Source organism: Argentina silus (genome assembly GCF_951799395.1).
Source record: "Argentina silus genome assembly, chromosome: 3".
NCBI lineage: Eukaryota > Metazoa > Chordata > Actinopteri > Argentiniformes > Argentinidae > Argentina > Argentina silus.
The window spans coordinates 5933855-5950834 of NC_139657.1; the positions used below are offsets into that span (position 1 = coordinate 5933855).

A 16980-nucleotide genomic window follows, 5' to 3' on the forward strand; every position below is an offset into this window, starting at 1 on the left:
TACATTATTTTAATACAATTTGTTTTGGATCAGTGCTGTGAACAATATAGTACATATATAACTCGGTTATATATTGTTTGAATTACATTCATAAATGCATACGTGAAATCGGATTGATTGAAGTCTCTGCAAAGCTGTCTGAAAAGGAGATAAATGCGTTTTGAGGACTGTGCTTCAAAGGGTGTCCCGGGCAGAACAGTCATTGTATACATTGTTGAGAACCCCCACCCCCACTTCTTTATCTCTGACACCTGTGGGGCAGTGGGCATTCTTCTTCCACACTCACGATAACTCCACTCCACTCCCTCCCGTTGTTAGGCTGAGTCAGCGGTTTTGTCTATAGAGTAAGCCTGACTTGGGACGACATGGAGTCTATACATATTACATATTAGATCGGATGAGGAGGTATTAGGCGTAGAAAACACTTGATTACTCAAAACAAATATTTATTTATATAGCAAATTTCGGCTCAACGGCATCATTTGAAAGCATACATTAGAAGTGTTTCTCATAGGCTACAGATGCTTCTGTACCGTGACATGTCCAAATTTGGCAGTTTAAGAACAGCTGTAACAATGACTCAGCATATTTGGTCCTCTGAGACGGGGAGGAAAAGCTCTGTTATGCACTTGAGAAACTAGCTGCGTACTGTACAGCACGCGATATGCACGGTCTAGTCCGTGAGCGAGCAGGGGTGAGACTCATGTGCAATCGCTCTTCGGAACATTGATCATTTTGATCAAGCGAGATAGACCTTTATCAGCACTTAATAGACATATATTAACATTTACAACATAAATACTGACTGACAGTTCTTTAAAGTTTTAGCTTTCCCATCACCCCCCTCACTCATTATATGAGGCCAAATCTAAATCTAATCATCCTGTAGCAACGTGAATATTAGGCGCCTCCTAAACTACTAGTAGGCACAGTAGGTTCAAATCAACCATATAATTGGGGATTCTAGCTGCATTCATTCATCATATTGTACGTATGGTTGATGTGAACCTACTGTACTGCTACCAGTAGGTCAGGAGGTGCCGACTGTTCACATTACAGGATAATTTGTTTGATTTGGCGTCATATTATGAGATGATTGTTGCTGCATCAGGTGCTTTCAGAGTGAACACAACGAGGCGAATGTCATCGAGCACTGCATTGTGACATTGATCAGCCATTGGTGTGTCAGACACCACCCACTGACGTTTGATTGACACCTCATTATCATATCTGAGGAAGAAATACAGAAATGAAGAATAAATAAATAAATAAAATAGATGAATGTGTGAATGAATGAAGAAATGATAAATACATACACCTGGCTTTCCCATGACACCTGGAACCCTGACACATTGTGTCAGATCGTTTCCGTGTCCCATTGTTCAATAATGAAACAAGATGTGGAGTTGTCTCTGAAGGGTGTGTGTGTGTGTGTGTGTGTGTGTGTGTGTGTGTGTGTGTGTGTGTGTGTGTCACAAGAGCAGTGACAGTGAGTCAGGAATTAAGGGTGGTGTTTGTGTGCGTGAGGTACATGTAGCAGGCTATTGATTAGACTGAAGCACATACTGTAAAATTTATCTGAAGCAGAGAGATCCCCCCCATGGGAGAGATTGATGTAAAAGGATACCTAAGAATAGAACCACTTTTAAGATGATTATGTGCACATAAAACCTGTCACCATAGAAACATCAGCCATATTACATGCCTGATGTTTTTTCAGCTTTTTTATGTGGTGAGATCTTTACTCTGTGTATAGTGTATGTTTCAGAGATTCAGGTTTGCGTGTGTGTGTGTGCGTGTGCGTGTGTGTGCGTGTGTATTTGAGGGCAGGAGGGTGTGTATGCCTGCGAGTGTGGAGAGCGAGTGTGAGAGTGAGAGGACTGTGTGTGTGTGTGTGTGTGTGTGTGTGTCAGAGGGTGTTGACACAGAGAGGCGTCAGGGTCAGCCAGGTTGTCTGTCCTCTGTTGTGATATGCTCAGAGGGGACGCGCGGCGGGTTTGTGTACAGACGGCCCATCCCTGTGTGTGTGTGTGTGTTTTCATAGAGAGGCCCCTGCTCCAGAAAACTCTCTCAGCAGTGCTTTTCTTCATGCTGCTTTGAGTATGAAACACAGCACAGAGGAGCGCAGGTTTCACAGAGACACTGGGATTCCTCCAACCAACACTCAAACAGATGGGGGGGGGAACAGAGACAAATCCTGAGATAACAGAACCCATAGAGGTGAGGTGAGCTTCCTACTGGTCTCTCTCCTGACTACATGGGCCTTTCTTGGTGTCAAAGGTGCCTTTCCCACAAACGCATACCATTGTGAATGTGCTCAAAGAAGGCTTGTTTTTACTGAGATTGTTTTTTCAGTAAAAGCCAACCAAGATACCTCTGGCACCCAACAGTGAACTACCAGCTATCAGATATGAGGCCCCATTCTCTCATTCTCCCAGACCATGAGATTCTGTCTATTTCTTTCTGATCTCCCAAACATGTACCATGGCAAAGACCATATGTATGAGGTAGGGAGATATCACACAGACACACACACAGACACTCTGTATGGCCTGGTATGTACACGTGAGTAGGTGTGGTGAGAGTGCCATGTTTACACCCAACTGGAGAGTGTGGGTTGGCTGGTGGAGAGTGTGAGCATGTAAGGCTGCTGGAGGCAGAAATCGGAGGTCAGGCTCATTGTAATGCATGCAATGTCCATTTCAAGGACAGCACAGATGGAATCCAGTCCAATCGCCGTTCAACATTTCACACCTATCGGCAGGATGCGCCTGTCCCCCCATTATTGCTCTCTCTCACCACTCCCCCGAGATCACCGCTGTTCATATGGTAAATCATGCAGTGCTTCTCAGAACAATAAGTGGATGCCTCCCTACAACACGTGTGTGTGTGTGTGTGTGTGTGTGTGTGTGTTTGTACACTTACTGTAAGCTACAGTAAGCATATGTGTGTTTAGAGTCACACCTTGAGGAATTACTCAGTTTAAAATGATAAAAATGTTTAATGTTGTAGGCCTACAAAAAGAAGACACGACAGTTAAACTGTTTGGTGTCTGGTGTCAGTTGTGGTTGACCACAGAGAGCAGAGGTACAAGTGTAAAACAGTGGTGCATTGTGAAACTAGTAGATGGGTAAGTAGAGGATCAAGTCAAAATCATATTAATCCACACACCTGGAGTTTCAGGATTCCTCTGCAGGTCCTCATTTTAATGTGTGTGTATAATCCACATAGATCAGCCCATTGAATAGTTATGAATGGCAAATGTGCTTAATTAGATTTATGGTAAGAGGGGATGCTAAGAGCAGCAAAGCAGGAGCTCTTGAAATGTAGGCCACACTACATTTCCTGTTTGTAGCCAGTGAGGAAATGAGAAGAGTAAACATTTAGAAGATAAGAATGGAAATGGAAAAAATAGCTATACATAGTTGTACAGCTTGATACTTTACAACAGCTATTGTTAAAAAAAATAACATTTTATGGATGCTTAAATGTATTTTTTCATCGTTTGACTTAGTATTGAATTTATTTGCATTTACAAGTTTATTTTGTTTAAGTTTAAGTTTGCTTCATAGAGTGGCAGGTGCGTTTATTGTTGAAATACAGCCCCTTAATTATTTAGCATTTCAGTAAATTAGAATTTGTGATGTGTCGGTTTTGTAAGCTCATGGTGACGGGCTGAAAGCGCATGTGGCCGCCCCCTTCACCTACGTCATGCGGGGTGCCTTTGCGTTTCCAGGACCGACTGCGCTCAGTTGGATTTATTGGATGACGGGTCGAACGCGGCATCAGACCGTGCAAATTGCCAGGGTATTTTCGTTATAGTAGGACACCAATACTACCTCCAAGACTTCATACCAACGGATCCTGACCTAGGACCAAACCGCTTTCAAAGTCTTTCTTTAGCTTTCTACACTCTCTCAGGGCGCGCAATGGCAGAGAAGATAGACATGGAGGAGGGGAAGGCATCCAACGGCGAAGCACATCTCGACGAGCCCGTGGCCAACGGACTAAGCGTCCACAAAAAGAGCTCCCCGGAACCGCTGGGACAGAGATTAAAGAGGATAGCCATGGCCAATTTATTGGTGATTCTCACCGTGTCTGGCGTCATCGTTGGGGTGTTTATCGGACTTGGTCTGCGCAGCGTAGAGCTGAATCCGATACAGATCATCTACATTGGCTTCCCCGGTGATCTGTTGATTCGGCTGCTAAAAATGATAATTATTCCCCTGGTTGTGTGCAGTCTTGTCTCCGGGGCGGCTAGCATCGACCCCAAAGCCCTGGGCAAACTAGGCGGCTGGGCGATGCTTTTCTTTTTGATCACCACGTTAATTGCATCAGCCATCGGGGTGATCATGGCTTTCATCATCAAGCCAGGTTCAGTCACCGGTAACAAGCCCAACGTGGCCGGGCTCGATGACAACGCTGTGCCCCAGGCTAAAGAAGTGATCGACTCTTTCTTGGACTTGATCAGGTGAGAACGTCTCCCGATATAGGCTGTTCAGGCTAAATTAATTGACCTATAGACTGATGTGGCAGCAAGCCGGCATTTGGGGTCGTTGAGCGGTATTGTGTATTCTTTCTTTGTTAGACAATGTCAAATTACTTTAACTTGGCAGATCACACTCAACCAGCAAGCTAATTAACTCTGTAGGAAAGTGCAGTTTGCTCTTTGAATGCCCCCTTAGTAATTGCAAACCCTGCTGTTTAATTGTATTTAACTAAAGTCATGCTGCTCATGCTGGCAGTACAAATAAAGTCCCCCTGAGCTACCGGCGTCTTGGCGACATGCACTCCATCAGTTGCCAAATTACAATTAAAGGCAAGAGTGTTTGTCCCCAGCACGGTTTTCCTTCCCCGTCTTTCCTGTGCCCAAACAAAAAGGTCGCATGCCTCGGTCAAGACCTAAACACATACACACAAATGCTAGTGCGAGGGACTTCAGGAGGACATGTTATACAAATGATGTAGTTGTCAGCAAGCTGGTGTGCTGTAACGCCGACGAGTAGTTGCATCAGCTCAGCCATGCGATCGCTTATAATCTTCGATGCAAATTCAGTGCATCACAACAGATGGGAGTGTCTTGTCGGACGAGGCTAGTAACGGCAGCTTAAAACCTTCATGGTCTGACTCACATGAACTGACAAAGGAATGTAAAGTCAAAGATAGGGTTTATGATGACACATTTAATTTGTGGCCTGTCATTTACGAGATTCATTCAAGACGCACACGTGTAAGACAGAATGTATCGCGTCTTGGTCGGTGCGGGCGGTATTCAGGCCCCGCCCTTGCTGGGACAGCTCAGTGTATTCCAAAGAAGGGGCGTTCCACGAGTCGTACATGTGTTTTAAGGCACAGATGAGGAAAACTAGCGAGAACATTCCGTTCTCGTTCCACTGAGGCAACATTATTAAATGAACATTTATGTCGATGCTGCACTGTGAGACACATAAGGAAGTATACAACGTTTTGGGATGCCACAGACATCACACAACCAACATTTCCCCTGACATTCAGTGTTGTAAGCTACGTGGAAGACCACGTGTTGCGCAGTGACAGCTTGCGTGCGTCGCCTAGTTACCCTTGACGGCTACCGTGTAATGGAAAGACTGTCATAACATTCCTCTCGCCAGTCGTAGATTCCAACACAGTAGATACACACTCACACTGGATGCTGCTGTAACGACTACTTGTGACATGTGACCCCCCACCTCCACCCCACCCCCCCCACACACAAATCCCAGACCCCCCCCCCCCACCACAGATCTTGGTCATCATTATTAGATTACTCCTTAGGGATTTTCAAAACCAAACCCTTCTCATCTCTCTCACATGTTATGCAACTGTCTCGGAAGAAGAAAGAAAGGCCTATTCTACAGGACTTGAACTGAAGGACCCTGTTTTTTTTTTCCTCTCTCTTTTGGATTAGAAAGTTGACTCGACCTACATTGGCTTTATCTACAGTACAGTAAAGTCATTGTTTGTGTAAGCCAAGGGTGGGCAGTCATTTTCACTGGAGGGCCACGTTATATATGTTGGCACACCATTGCAAGCCACATGCATTTTTTTTTTTACATTTTACTATTATAAATAAGTAACCAAAAAGCCTATTAAGGTCAAACTTTCTAGTAGGCATTGTTACAGTTAAAACTGCAATGCATTACATTCAAATAAATAAACACTTTTCAGTGTATAGACGCCTATCAGGACACACCTACAAATAGTCATTGTCAAAATTAAACCTGCAGTGTATCCAAATAGATGTACAACAAAACATAGCCTACTTATTCAGGCCAAACACTAGTAGGCATTATCACTAGTCTCACTAGCTAAGTCAAACCAGATTACTATTAAACCACCAGACTCTACTTTCAGGCTCATGTAAGCACCTGTGGGCTAAGCTAGCCGGCTAACAAACTCCTGGTAGTTCTGTCGCTATGTGGCTGCACGTAAGCTTGCTCTTAATGTGACATTTCACGTAACAGAAAGCGTCACATTCCATGTGACAGAAACACTGTAAAATCACAGAGAGGAAAAGCTGGCAATGTGGAGCCAAGTGGGGAGATCGGAGGCAGTAAGGGAAGTAGGGAGGGAAATTCAGGTTGGAAAATTTGACGTTCAAGGGCTGGAATAATAGTTAAGTTCATTGTCTTTTTTGGAAACATTTAGTGAGTAGTGACAGAAACTTACTACACCGATACATGGCAACAAAATAACTGATTAGAAAAGCAGGGGTTATGAAGCAACAAGTCTTGTTTCGATTTTTCTAATCCATAGATTTAAAATTCCTACCCTTATTATGTCCCAAACCGGTGACTCTAGCATAACATAATCTTAAGACCCTCAAGTTGGAACACAGTGGCCTCTTTTGAAATCCCCCCCCCAAAAAAGGAATCGAAGAGTCAAGTCAAGAACTGGGCTGTGTTTCAATGTCCAGGCTAGCATGATATTGCTTAAGATGCTTGCACTCCCATCACACTGTTTTAGTTCATTCTAAGTAGTAGGCAAGTGTGTGGCTATTGGAACATAGCCAGCCAGTGTTTTATTTCCATACATGAGGCTGAGTCTAGTTTAGCCGTTGCTGATACGTGTGGCTGCTGATGTGGGTGGTCAATGAGTAAAGTAGTGTTGATCTTGTGAGGAACCATACACAAACATGCGAGCGCACACACACACACACACACACAGACACAGACAGAGGCAAAAAAGTTGATAGTTAATTGGGCAGCTTGTGTGACTTGTGTAGCTCATTAAAGCGACCCCTCTCCTCTCTGCTGGTGTCCAATTTTGGCAACAGTAATGGTCTGGGGAGCTGTTCAACACAGCGGAAAGGAGCCTTGCAGAGCACACACACACTAACGGACACCACACATCCTTGTTTGTCATTAGTTTTCTTTTGCCACTTGGTTCAATCATAATCTGTTCACACAGGTGTCTCTCAGCAGTCACTAACTCTAGTACAGGGGAGGCTGATGGAGGTAGAAATCGGAGGAGGGGCTCATTGTAATGCATGGCGTACATTCTTGGCCAGGGCTCACTTGGAAAAGAAGGTGAGAATCTCAATGTGACTTCTCTGGTTAAATAAAGGATAAATAAAAATAAAATAAATAAAATGTAGTAAGGAATGGTATCAAACACGTGTAGCCTATTAGTCTCATTATAATGCCTAGAAATACCATAAAGGCCTTTCATCAAGAGGTATGTGCAAATGATGGATTCAATGGACTCAACTGCCGGTTTGTTTACAATTACATTGTTTCCAAAGAATGTAGTAAAAACAAGCTTAACATGTGGGTTCAAATGGGCTTAGACAGTTGAACTAAGCTTGTGAGGCATTTCTAAGTTGGAATCTTCAAGGATCAATGGCTACATAGCCTTGCATTCATTTTAAAGGTCCAGCAATGGATGTACCAATCCCAGATTGCCACTTTTAAATGCCCCATGACAAAACGAACAGGTCTGTAGAAACTAGGTAAGGGAAGCGGGGGGAGGTTAAGTACGAGGAGTGTTGCCTTATCTCCCCTCTGATTCTGCCCTGGGCAGATGGGGCCCGTCTTTCTGGCTTGCCTCCAGAACCAGTATTTCTCTACAGGCAGTGACAGAGAGAGGGAGAGGGAGTCTGTGATCCAATTTCCGTTTGGTTGTAAGGGAGGTTATTTTTTTACGTTGTTTCGGGGGTTCACACTAATAGGCTAGTGATTTTATTGTGCGTTGCAGCCAGGAGCCACGTCATATTCACATGCAGGCCCAGGTCCGGTTGGCCCAGTGTCATGACGGAGGTGTCATAAAAGTGTACGCGGGCGCACACAAGCACTCTCCAGCTGGGTGTAAACAGAGCACTCTCACCACACCTACTACGTGGGGGGGGGGGGGGGGCGTAGGTAGGCTTCATGGCAGAAGCAGAGGAGTGCCATAGTAGCAGAAAGAATGCAGAGAATGTCAGCACAGGAAAATACAAAGGTGTTTTCTGCGTTTATTTTTAGGGTGCCTCTGCGTGAGGGTGGATGACGTTTTTTTTTGGTTTAGATTTTTTTGGTTGGTTGTATGCCTGAATGGTCCTGGTTGGCATGGTGACTGTGTTTGTTTTGAATATGGCATTCATGGCTGTGGTGGCATCAGGTGGCTTAACACAGCATAGACTGTATGTAAATAGGGCCATCATCCAGGCTCTAAACTAACCCAGCGCTACCCTCCTATCCATCTGGGCACTTGTGTGTATATCTGAAAGGATTGGATATGCAGGCTTTACCCCATTGCTCTGAAAATACAACTCGAGGGCATGGTGTTGTTGGACCTGTTATTACACTCACACCACAGATTTATGTCAAATAAATAAAAGTGTTATTATTCTTAGAATGCCTAATGCATACCCGTCTTTTTACGTCTAGGCCTTCATTTTTAGATATTAATATAACCTTTATTTAAACAGGCGGGTCAGTTAAGAGAACATTCTTATTTACAATGAGGGCCTAAAGTAAAGTGCAGAGTGCAGTAGGGTGTAGGCAGGGGTTTATTTGGAATCGGGCACGGGGAGTTATACTACTTGGAGTGGGCCGTCATAATTGACATCACAGCTTCCTGTTTCTGTGAAACTGCCCCGCCCTATCGGTGCATTTTCTCTCCGTGTGACTGTGACTCCCCAGCATCCTGAGGTAATGGACCATGGAAAGAAAAGAGAGAGAGTTTAATATAGCCTTTTCAAAATGGTCATGGGTTACTATTTAGAAATGACACATACGGTATTAGTATTAGTATACATAATGTTAAAGAAAATATATATTAAACCTATATTTATATAGGAAGTCCCATTGAGGTCAAAGGCCCCCTTATATATGTATATAGTGGATGTAATAGTTCATTGCAGTGTCCAGAAACACATGGGCCACATAGGGATGACAACTGTGGATGATCAAAAAGATTTGAAGCACCCTACCATGATGCTCATCAAAATGGCCTGCTATGGAAAGGTCTTCTTGAACTCTATATATATATTTTTTTTTTCACTCAATACCGGTAGTTTAAATGCTACCACAATAAAGATGTATTTAATTTAATCCTCATTCTACCCCCCCCCCCCCCTTGACCTGAATGTGTCTCTCACATTCAGGTCAAGGGAAAGAGGTGCAGAATAAATACACTTAACACGGAATGAAGGAGGTCCTATTTTTTTTTTTTCTAACCCTTATTACTCACAAAAAAAAGTTAGGGATGATGGAGTTGCTTGAAAGATAACTGCATTTCACGTCGGTGGCCAGAGGGGGCAGATTTCTAACATACTTAGGTTATGCCCTGCACCTTTAAATAACCGTTAGGGAAGAAAATCACAAAACTGTATTTCTGATAGGTAGTTGCAGGGCCCAGGGGCAACACCACGGTGAACTCACTGGAAAATATGTTTCAGCTTGTTGAACTCTTGCTGCAGCAGAGGTCCAAAAAAACAAACAAAAGCGTTCTGCTGCAGTGCTGCTTTTTATTTTAATTTTAATATGTTTATTTAAACTGCTGTTTCACACACTGTTATCTCTTCCATGGCTGGTTTGTGGCGGTTTGTCGTGGTTTCAGATCATTGTGGGATAGTTTCAGACAGAGCAGGTGGTGTCTGTCCTGTCCAGTATACTGACCATGGTGCCCTGTTTGTGTTTTTCCTTGCAGAAACATCTTTCCCTCCAACCTGGTGTCTGCAGCCTTCCAGTCTGTGAGTATCTCCCTGTCAGTCAGTAGAGGCTGGTGGAGGTAGAAATCGGAGGACAGACACATAATAATGCATGGAATGGAACGGGGTGTCGTGTGCGTGCATGCGACTACACTGCTTTTTCAATTGGTTAGGAATTTTAATCTCTTCCATTTGTGCCTGTTGAGTCTCCTATGCTGAATGGTCTTGTTCCTCTCTCTGCAGTATGCTACCAGCTACAAGACAGTTAATCTGACGAAAGAGAACGTCACGACAGAATTCAACGTGAGTCTAATTGAATGTGAGCTTTCATTTGAAGGCTAGTGTATGAATTGTGTATTTTATTGATGTATAATTGAATGTGCATTTTATTGTCACGCACCTCAGCGGACAGTTGGAGTGTGTCCCTGATACTGACCAATATTGTGCGTGTGTGTGTCTGCGTGTGTCTCTGTGCGTGTCTCTGTGCGTGTGTCTGTGCGTGTGTCTGTGTGTGTCTCTGTGCGTGTCTCTGTGTGTGTGTCTCTGGTCTCTGCGTCTAGCTTCCCTATGGCACGGAGCAGGATGGCATGAACATCCTGGGCTTGGTGGTGTTTGCCATCGTGTTCGGCGTGGCTCTGAGGAAGCTGGGAGAGGAGGGCGAGATCCTCATCAAGTTCTTCAACTCTTTCAACGAGGCCACGATGGTGCTGGTGTCTTGGATCATGTGGTATGGGAGCCGTTTAGCCTCAGTTGTGTGTGTGTGTGTGTGTGTGTGTGTGTGTGTGTGTGTGTGTGTATTTGTCTTACTGTGAGAATGTGTTCAATAAATACTGATACCCCTTTCTCGCTCTCTCTCTCCCCCCCCTCTCTTCCATCCAGGTATGCCCCCCTGGGTATCATGTTCCTGGTTGCGGGCAAGATTGTGGAGATGACGGACGTTACCCTTCTGTTTGCTAGCCTGGGCAAGTACATTGCCTGCTGCATCATTGGCCACGCCATCCACGGCATCCTGGTCCTGCCCGCAATCTACTTCGTCATCACACGCAAGAACCCCTACACCTTCCTGTGGGGACTCGTCCCCGCTCTGGCAACCGCCTTCGGTACCAGCTCCAGGTAGGGTCAGCGGTCACTAGACGGCCATTTCAGAGGGGGACAAAGACTTATACGCGCACACACACACACACAACATCATGGTGTGACAGACAGGTATAGGCCTATGCAGTGCATCGCATTTTTGACTTTTTTTTTTATTTTTTTGTCTTCACAATGATTCACAATGACAGTTCAAAGAGGCACACGTTCGCTTATGAAACACATAATCATCCATACAGTCAACATTGGGCTGGAGAGTTGCACTGTCTTCTGATAGTAAATTATCCTTATTTCAAAGCAAGAAAAGGAACCATTTTGGACTTTTTATATTTTAATGCAGGAACCGGGAAAATAACCATTTAGGAACCGGTATCGAATTCAAGAACCAGAACTGCAGAATCGGAAACTGTCCAACAATACCCAGCCCTCACTCACTCACTCACTCACTCACTCACTCACTCACTCACTCACTCACTCACTCACACACTCACACTCTCTCTCTCCTCTTTCACACACATCCAGCTCGGCCACCCTGCCACTGATGATGAAGTGCGTAGAGGAGAAAAACGGCGTGTCCAAGCACATCAGCCGCTTCATCCTGCCCATCGGCGCCACGGTCAACATGGATGGCGCCGCCTTGTTCCAGTGCGTGGCGGCAGTCTTCATCGCCCAGCTCAACGACTACTCCCTTAACTTCATCCAGGTCATCACCATCTTGTGAGTAACGCCCACGCTAATCTTTGTTACAAATAAAGTTGTATTGAATTGAATCAGGGCCCTGTACCAATACTTTTGCATCCTTTACTTCCATCCACTATTACTTGAGGTCAATTGTGATTGGTCATTGGATTGGTCAAGGGCACTGCTTTCACCAATTCATCTAAGTCATGTCAGATCAATGATTTCTACAAGGAGAAGGGGGATGCATTTTAAGTACTCAAAACAAGGCCGTATGCCCCATCCCAAAAATCACCCTATAGCTCCTTGCGACAGTTAGGGCTGTATGTTTGCAATTGCTATGCTCTGAGTGGCTAATTCTCTGTGTGCCCCGCCCCTTCTGCCAGAGTGACAGCCACAGCATCCAGTGTGGGAGCGGCAGGGATCCCCGCAGGGGGCGTTCTCACGCTGGCTATCATCCTGGAGGCGGTAGGACTACCCACCAATGACATCTCCCTCGTCCTGGCCGTCGATTGGCTTGTGTGAGTACTCTGGCCTTTTTGGTGCTGTTGTATGGCACACTATGGTACCTTTACCAATAGTCGTGTATAGGATCACTTTAATGTAAAGTCAAGAAGTGTCAGATGGGAATAGTTGGAGATATTTACACTTTCGAACACATTTGGTCACACTTTACCTTTTGACATGAGGCTGACACAGTTGTATCATAAATGAAACGGGTTTAATAAACGGACACAACAGCTTATGACAGCTGTCACAGCAAACTATGATGTAGGTCAGCTAAATTGTTATAGTGTGGGGCGTTCTGTTTTTTTGGGGGCGGGAAATCATCCTGGACTGACCGTGATTCAACCTCTCCCGGGTTACAGCGACCGCACCTGCACCATCATCAACGTGGAGGGCGACGCCTTCGGGGCGGGCCTGCTGCAGCACTTTGTGGACCGCACCGCCAAGGCCGAGGAGGAGGCGGCGGCGGGGGCGGAGCTGAGCGAGGTGAAGATGGAGGAACACGCTCCTCTACCAGAGCACTCGCCCCTCATCGAGAAGCGTGGGAGTGAGGCCGATGGAGAGGGGGCCTCCATCTCCCGTTCATGCGAGAAAGAGTCAGTCATGTAGACTCCCCCCTCCCCCCCCCCACACACACACATACACACACATCCCCGCCGGTTGAAAATCTTAGTCTCTCTTGATGGAAACCACCCCCACTCCCCTCGCCACAAACAGAAAGAGAGGGGACACGTAGACTCTACTATTCAAAGAGGAATCCCTCTCTCCTTTTGTCTTCTCTCTTGGAGGGAGACAACGGAGAGATCATCGAAGGAGGGGGCAAAGGAGAGCGCAAACAGAGTATTTTTTTAGGTTGGAATCATTTGCCTCCATATTTGTTATGATTTAGCTTTATCTTTTTTTTTTTTTTTTGGGCCAGAAAAGCCAGCATTTTTCCTTTTGTCTTTTTAATCTTCTGTCAGACTCTTTTTTTTACAGTCAATCCTATTACTAATTGTATATTTATATAAATAGACCCATATATGTTTCACCTTTGATGAGGTACACTGTCTCACTGCACTCTGTGAGAGTAAGTGATGCCAAAGCCATGTTTGACTCTCTGTACTACTCACCAAATTAAGTTAAAAGCCAAGGACTCTTATCACCACACAAACACACACACACACACACACACACACTCCTCCAGCACCTCTCTGCCTCCCCAGAAGGATCTAAACACTGTTAAAGGCTGTGTGTATCCTGTGTGTATCCGTTCAGGCAGTGGCTGTAGTATACCGTAACTTGAAGTCTACGTTCTGTGACCATCAGTCACCGTGAACCAGGAAGCGTTTTTCATCTTGGTCCTCACGCTAAGGATTTCATCCCTGACAATGTCATGTAAGTGAGCCGATGGTCTCGCGTCCTCCTCGCCAAGCACAAATGAGTCTCAATAAGCACATTGAGTCCATAAGAAAGCCCCCTGTGTGTTCGCCCAGAGCTTTTGGAACATACAGTCCTAGAACAGGGAGTGGATGCAGACGGTGAGGGGAGTAGTATGCAGGTTTTCCACTGCCTGCATCCAGTGCCCCTCACTGCTAGCCCGCTAGTGAACCTATACGGTCTATTCTGTCGCTGAGTTGCAGAATATTCTGTGTTTTTATTGGGCCTTTACAGGACTCACAGAAGTATAGCGAGAAGAAGAGGGGTGATGGTAACGGTTGGTTAAAAGGATTGTTTAAAATAAACTATGTTTTAGTTTTTTGACTGAGCTTTTTGAAGCATCTCCCGGTTAGGATTTCTTTAGCAATGCTAGTTTAACGGTAGACTCAACTGCTATACATTGCTAAAGAATGACCCAATGGATTTAAAATAACTCTTCATAAAGAGTGAACTATCCGTTGAATGGTAGATTATTTTTCAAAAAAAGTATTAAATACTAAAGCTGAACGTGAGAAATGAGTCTTATTGGCTTTTATGAGTTTTATTTATTTCTTTGCTTTAACTGGTTAATCTTGTATATGTATTTCTGTGATCAGATACTCCAAAGCAGACTAGGCCAGACCCTAAATAAGTGTAGTGTAAAGATGAGTGTCATATCATTGCTTTAAATTGTCTTCAAGTCACGAACACACATTTTATTTTTTTCATTTGTCCTTTTCATGCTCTTTTTTGAACGTGTTTTGCTAGCTATGTGATGTTTAATCATCTGTCCGTAACAGCTTTTTATACTGCTAGTGAGTGTGTATACTGTACACTTCTGTTGAGTGTGTTTTCTTGCTGTCCGTTCATGCAGTATGTATGTTAAGACTCTGAGAATGTGTCATGGTCCCACCCCTATTGGACGATCTAGGATTGTTTGTCTGAATGGTGTTGTTGGAACCGGACTACGGAGAGTGAAATGTCTGTAAAATACAACACGATTCTGTACAACCGCTTATCCACTGGTCTGATTCATGTAATGCTAGTGAATGTCCATTGAATATCGTCTATGGTTCAACCACACCAAATCATCTTTGTCCACTCTCTGTGTCGGTCTGCGTCATGCACTACGCCTTGGGTATACCAAATGAACTGAACATCTCTTTCATACATGACTCAGAATGTATCAGGACACTATACTTACCTCAATAGGTCTATAATACGACACTGTGGTTTTCCAAATGGCCGCCAGTCTCTGTCTGTGAGGTGGCCAATGTCTTAACGTTTCACTTCCTTCCTTTTTTTGGAAGATGAAGTTTCCTGTTGCGTTGAGCGTATGTGCCCCAAATCACAGGTTCTGGAACAGTTTTCACAATCATTTCTTAACGTGCATCATCTGAGGCTGAAAGATAAAATTTGTCCCTGGAGCAGTGATTAGCGGCATCTCAAATCACTCTCTGCAGCCTCCTTTCCCTGTTTGTTTGTTTGTGTGTGCGTGTGTGTGTGTTTGTGCAATGCTGTAAAAAAAAGCGTATCATTCCATAAGGTTGTCGCAGAGCGCTGTTGTGTGTGTGTGTGTGTGCGTGCGTGTGTCTGTGTGTAAGTGGTGATGGTTGATGTATACAGTAGCAGTCGAGGTCAGGCTCTGAATGTACTCCACACTAGGTTCAGAAATAAAAACAATCTTTTTATTATGATCCACTGGCTTTGCATATTATTTCTCCTTTCTCTTCCTGGTGTAAGCATGAACACTATTGTGGAAGTGAACACGCATCACAGACAGAGCGTTGTAGATATGACATTGTATCAACGTTGTGAATAGAATAACATATTTGACTGATTTTTTTTTAGGTTAATATCGATCACACACATGTACTTGTGCATTAGACTGGGACACCTCAGCTCCCCAGTAGTGACCCTGCATATATATATATATATATATAGGCCATTTAGCTGACGCTTTTATACAAAGCAACTTACATTGCAGTGAGTGCATACACTTTTCAGTATGTATGGTCACAGTCGGAAACAAACCCACGACCTAAGCGCTGTTAGCGCCATGCTCTACCAACTGAGCCACAGAGGACCATGCCTGTTCTCTGTGAGTACTACATTACCCATAAGGCCACATGATGAGGTGAGCAACATGGTAACTTAAAAGCCCTTACAGCTTGGTTGGTGAAACAGGCTAATGGTTGATGTTGGTGTTCAGATCCTTACTCAGCTTTAATTGGTCACACTTTGTTTCTATATTATTTTGTTTCTTTTCACAGATCAGACCTTCACAGACCTTTTCACAGGTCTGTCTGTCTACAGTGCCCTGCCTAAGTAATGGGACAGTGAAGCATTTTTTTCTTCTTTTAGCTCTTCACTCCAAAAGTTTGGATTTTAAATCAAATAATTACTATGAGGTTAAAGGAGAGATTCTCAGCTTTTATTTGATGGTATATGTGTACACATTGGTTTCACCATTCAGAAATTACAACACTTTTTATGCATAGTCTTCTATTTTAGGGTACCCAAAAGTAACATCTGTCTATCTATCTATCAGTAGGTAGCAGTAGCTTGTGGGCTAGTGGTGCAGTAAAGCGGGTTTGTCTTCAATCACCAATGTGTTTGGTTTGGTTTAGAGGCTGAGTTTCAAAAGTAGTGGAATATAGAGAGAGAAAACCCATTCAGTTATTATACTGTCTTCTTGGATCAGTTTATCCACACCAAATCCTTACTTAACCATTATTGGAGACATTTGAACCCTGACTTCAGATCAGTGTCTAGAAGCTTTATCTTATTAGTTACAACCTTTGATATTCAAGCTTATTCTGCCATCTGCTGGTCAAACATGGGAAGTTGCACAGTGAAGTCTCCCAAGTCTAACATTTCATTTTGTCTGCGTTATTGTCCCAGTGACTTGTATGCTCAATAAAAAAATCTTCATAAAAAAACAAACCTGCAAAATGATACACAGGTCAACATATATCAATCCGCAATTGAAGAGCGAAAGGACAGCAGTTATGTTATGTTATTTGCTTGCATAATATGACATAATATAATATACACTTATAATTAGTCTAGATTAGTCTATTTTTTATGATAAATGGAACATCACCCACAAATATACAAATGGGTAAACTGCGTTTTGGAATGAAACTCTTCAA

General features: G+C 43.9%; 1 protein-coding gene across 1 annotated transcript; it reads left to right on the plus strand.

Annotated features, from left to right (window-relative positions):
* The first annotated feature begins 3769 nt into the window (after positions 1 to 3769).
* Positions 3770 to 15522, plus strand: slc1a5 (solute carrier family 1 member 5). Its single transcript, XM_083666924.1, has 8 exons — positions 3770 to 4471; positions 10150 to 10192; positions 10394 to 10453; positions 10711 to 10877; positions 11030 to 11263; positions 11765 to 11959; positions 12307 to 12441; positions 12790 to 15522. Exons 1-8 carry the CDS (start codon positions 3930 to 3932, stop codon positions 13034 to 13036), a joined length of 1623 nt encoding a protein of 540 aa, XP_083523050.1. The 5' UTR covers positions 3770 to 3929; the 3' UTR covers positions 13037 to 15522.
* Positions 15523 to 16980: the final 1458 nt, after the last annotated feature.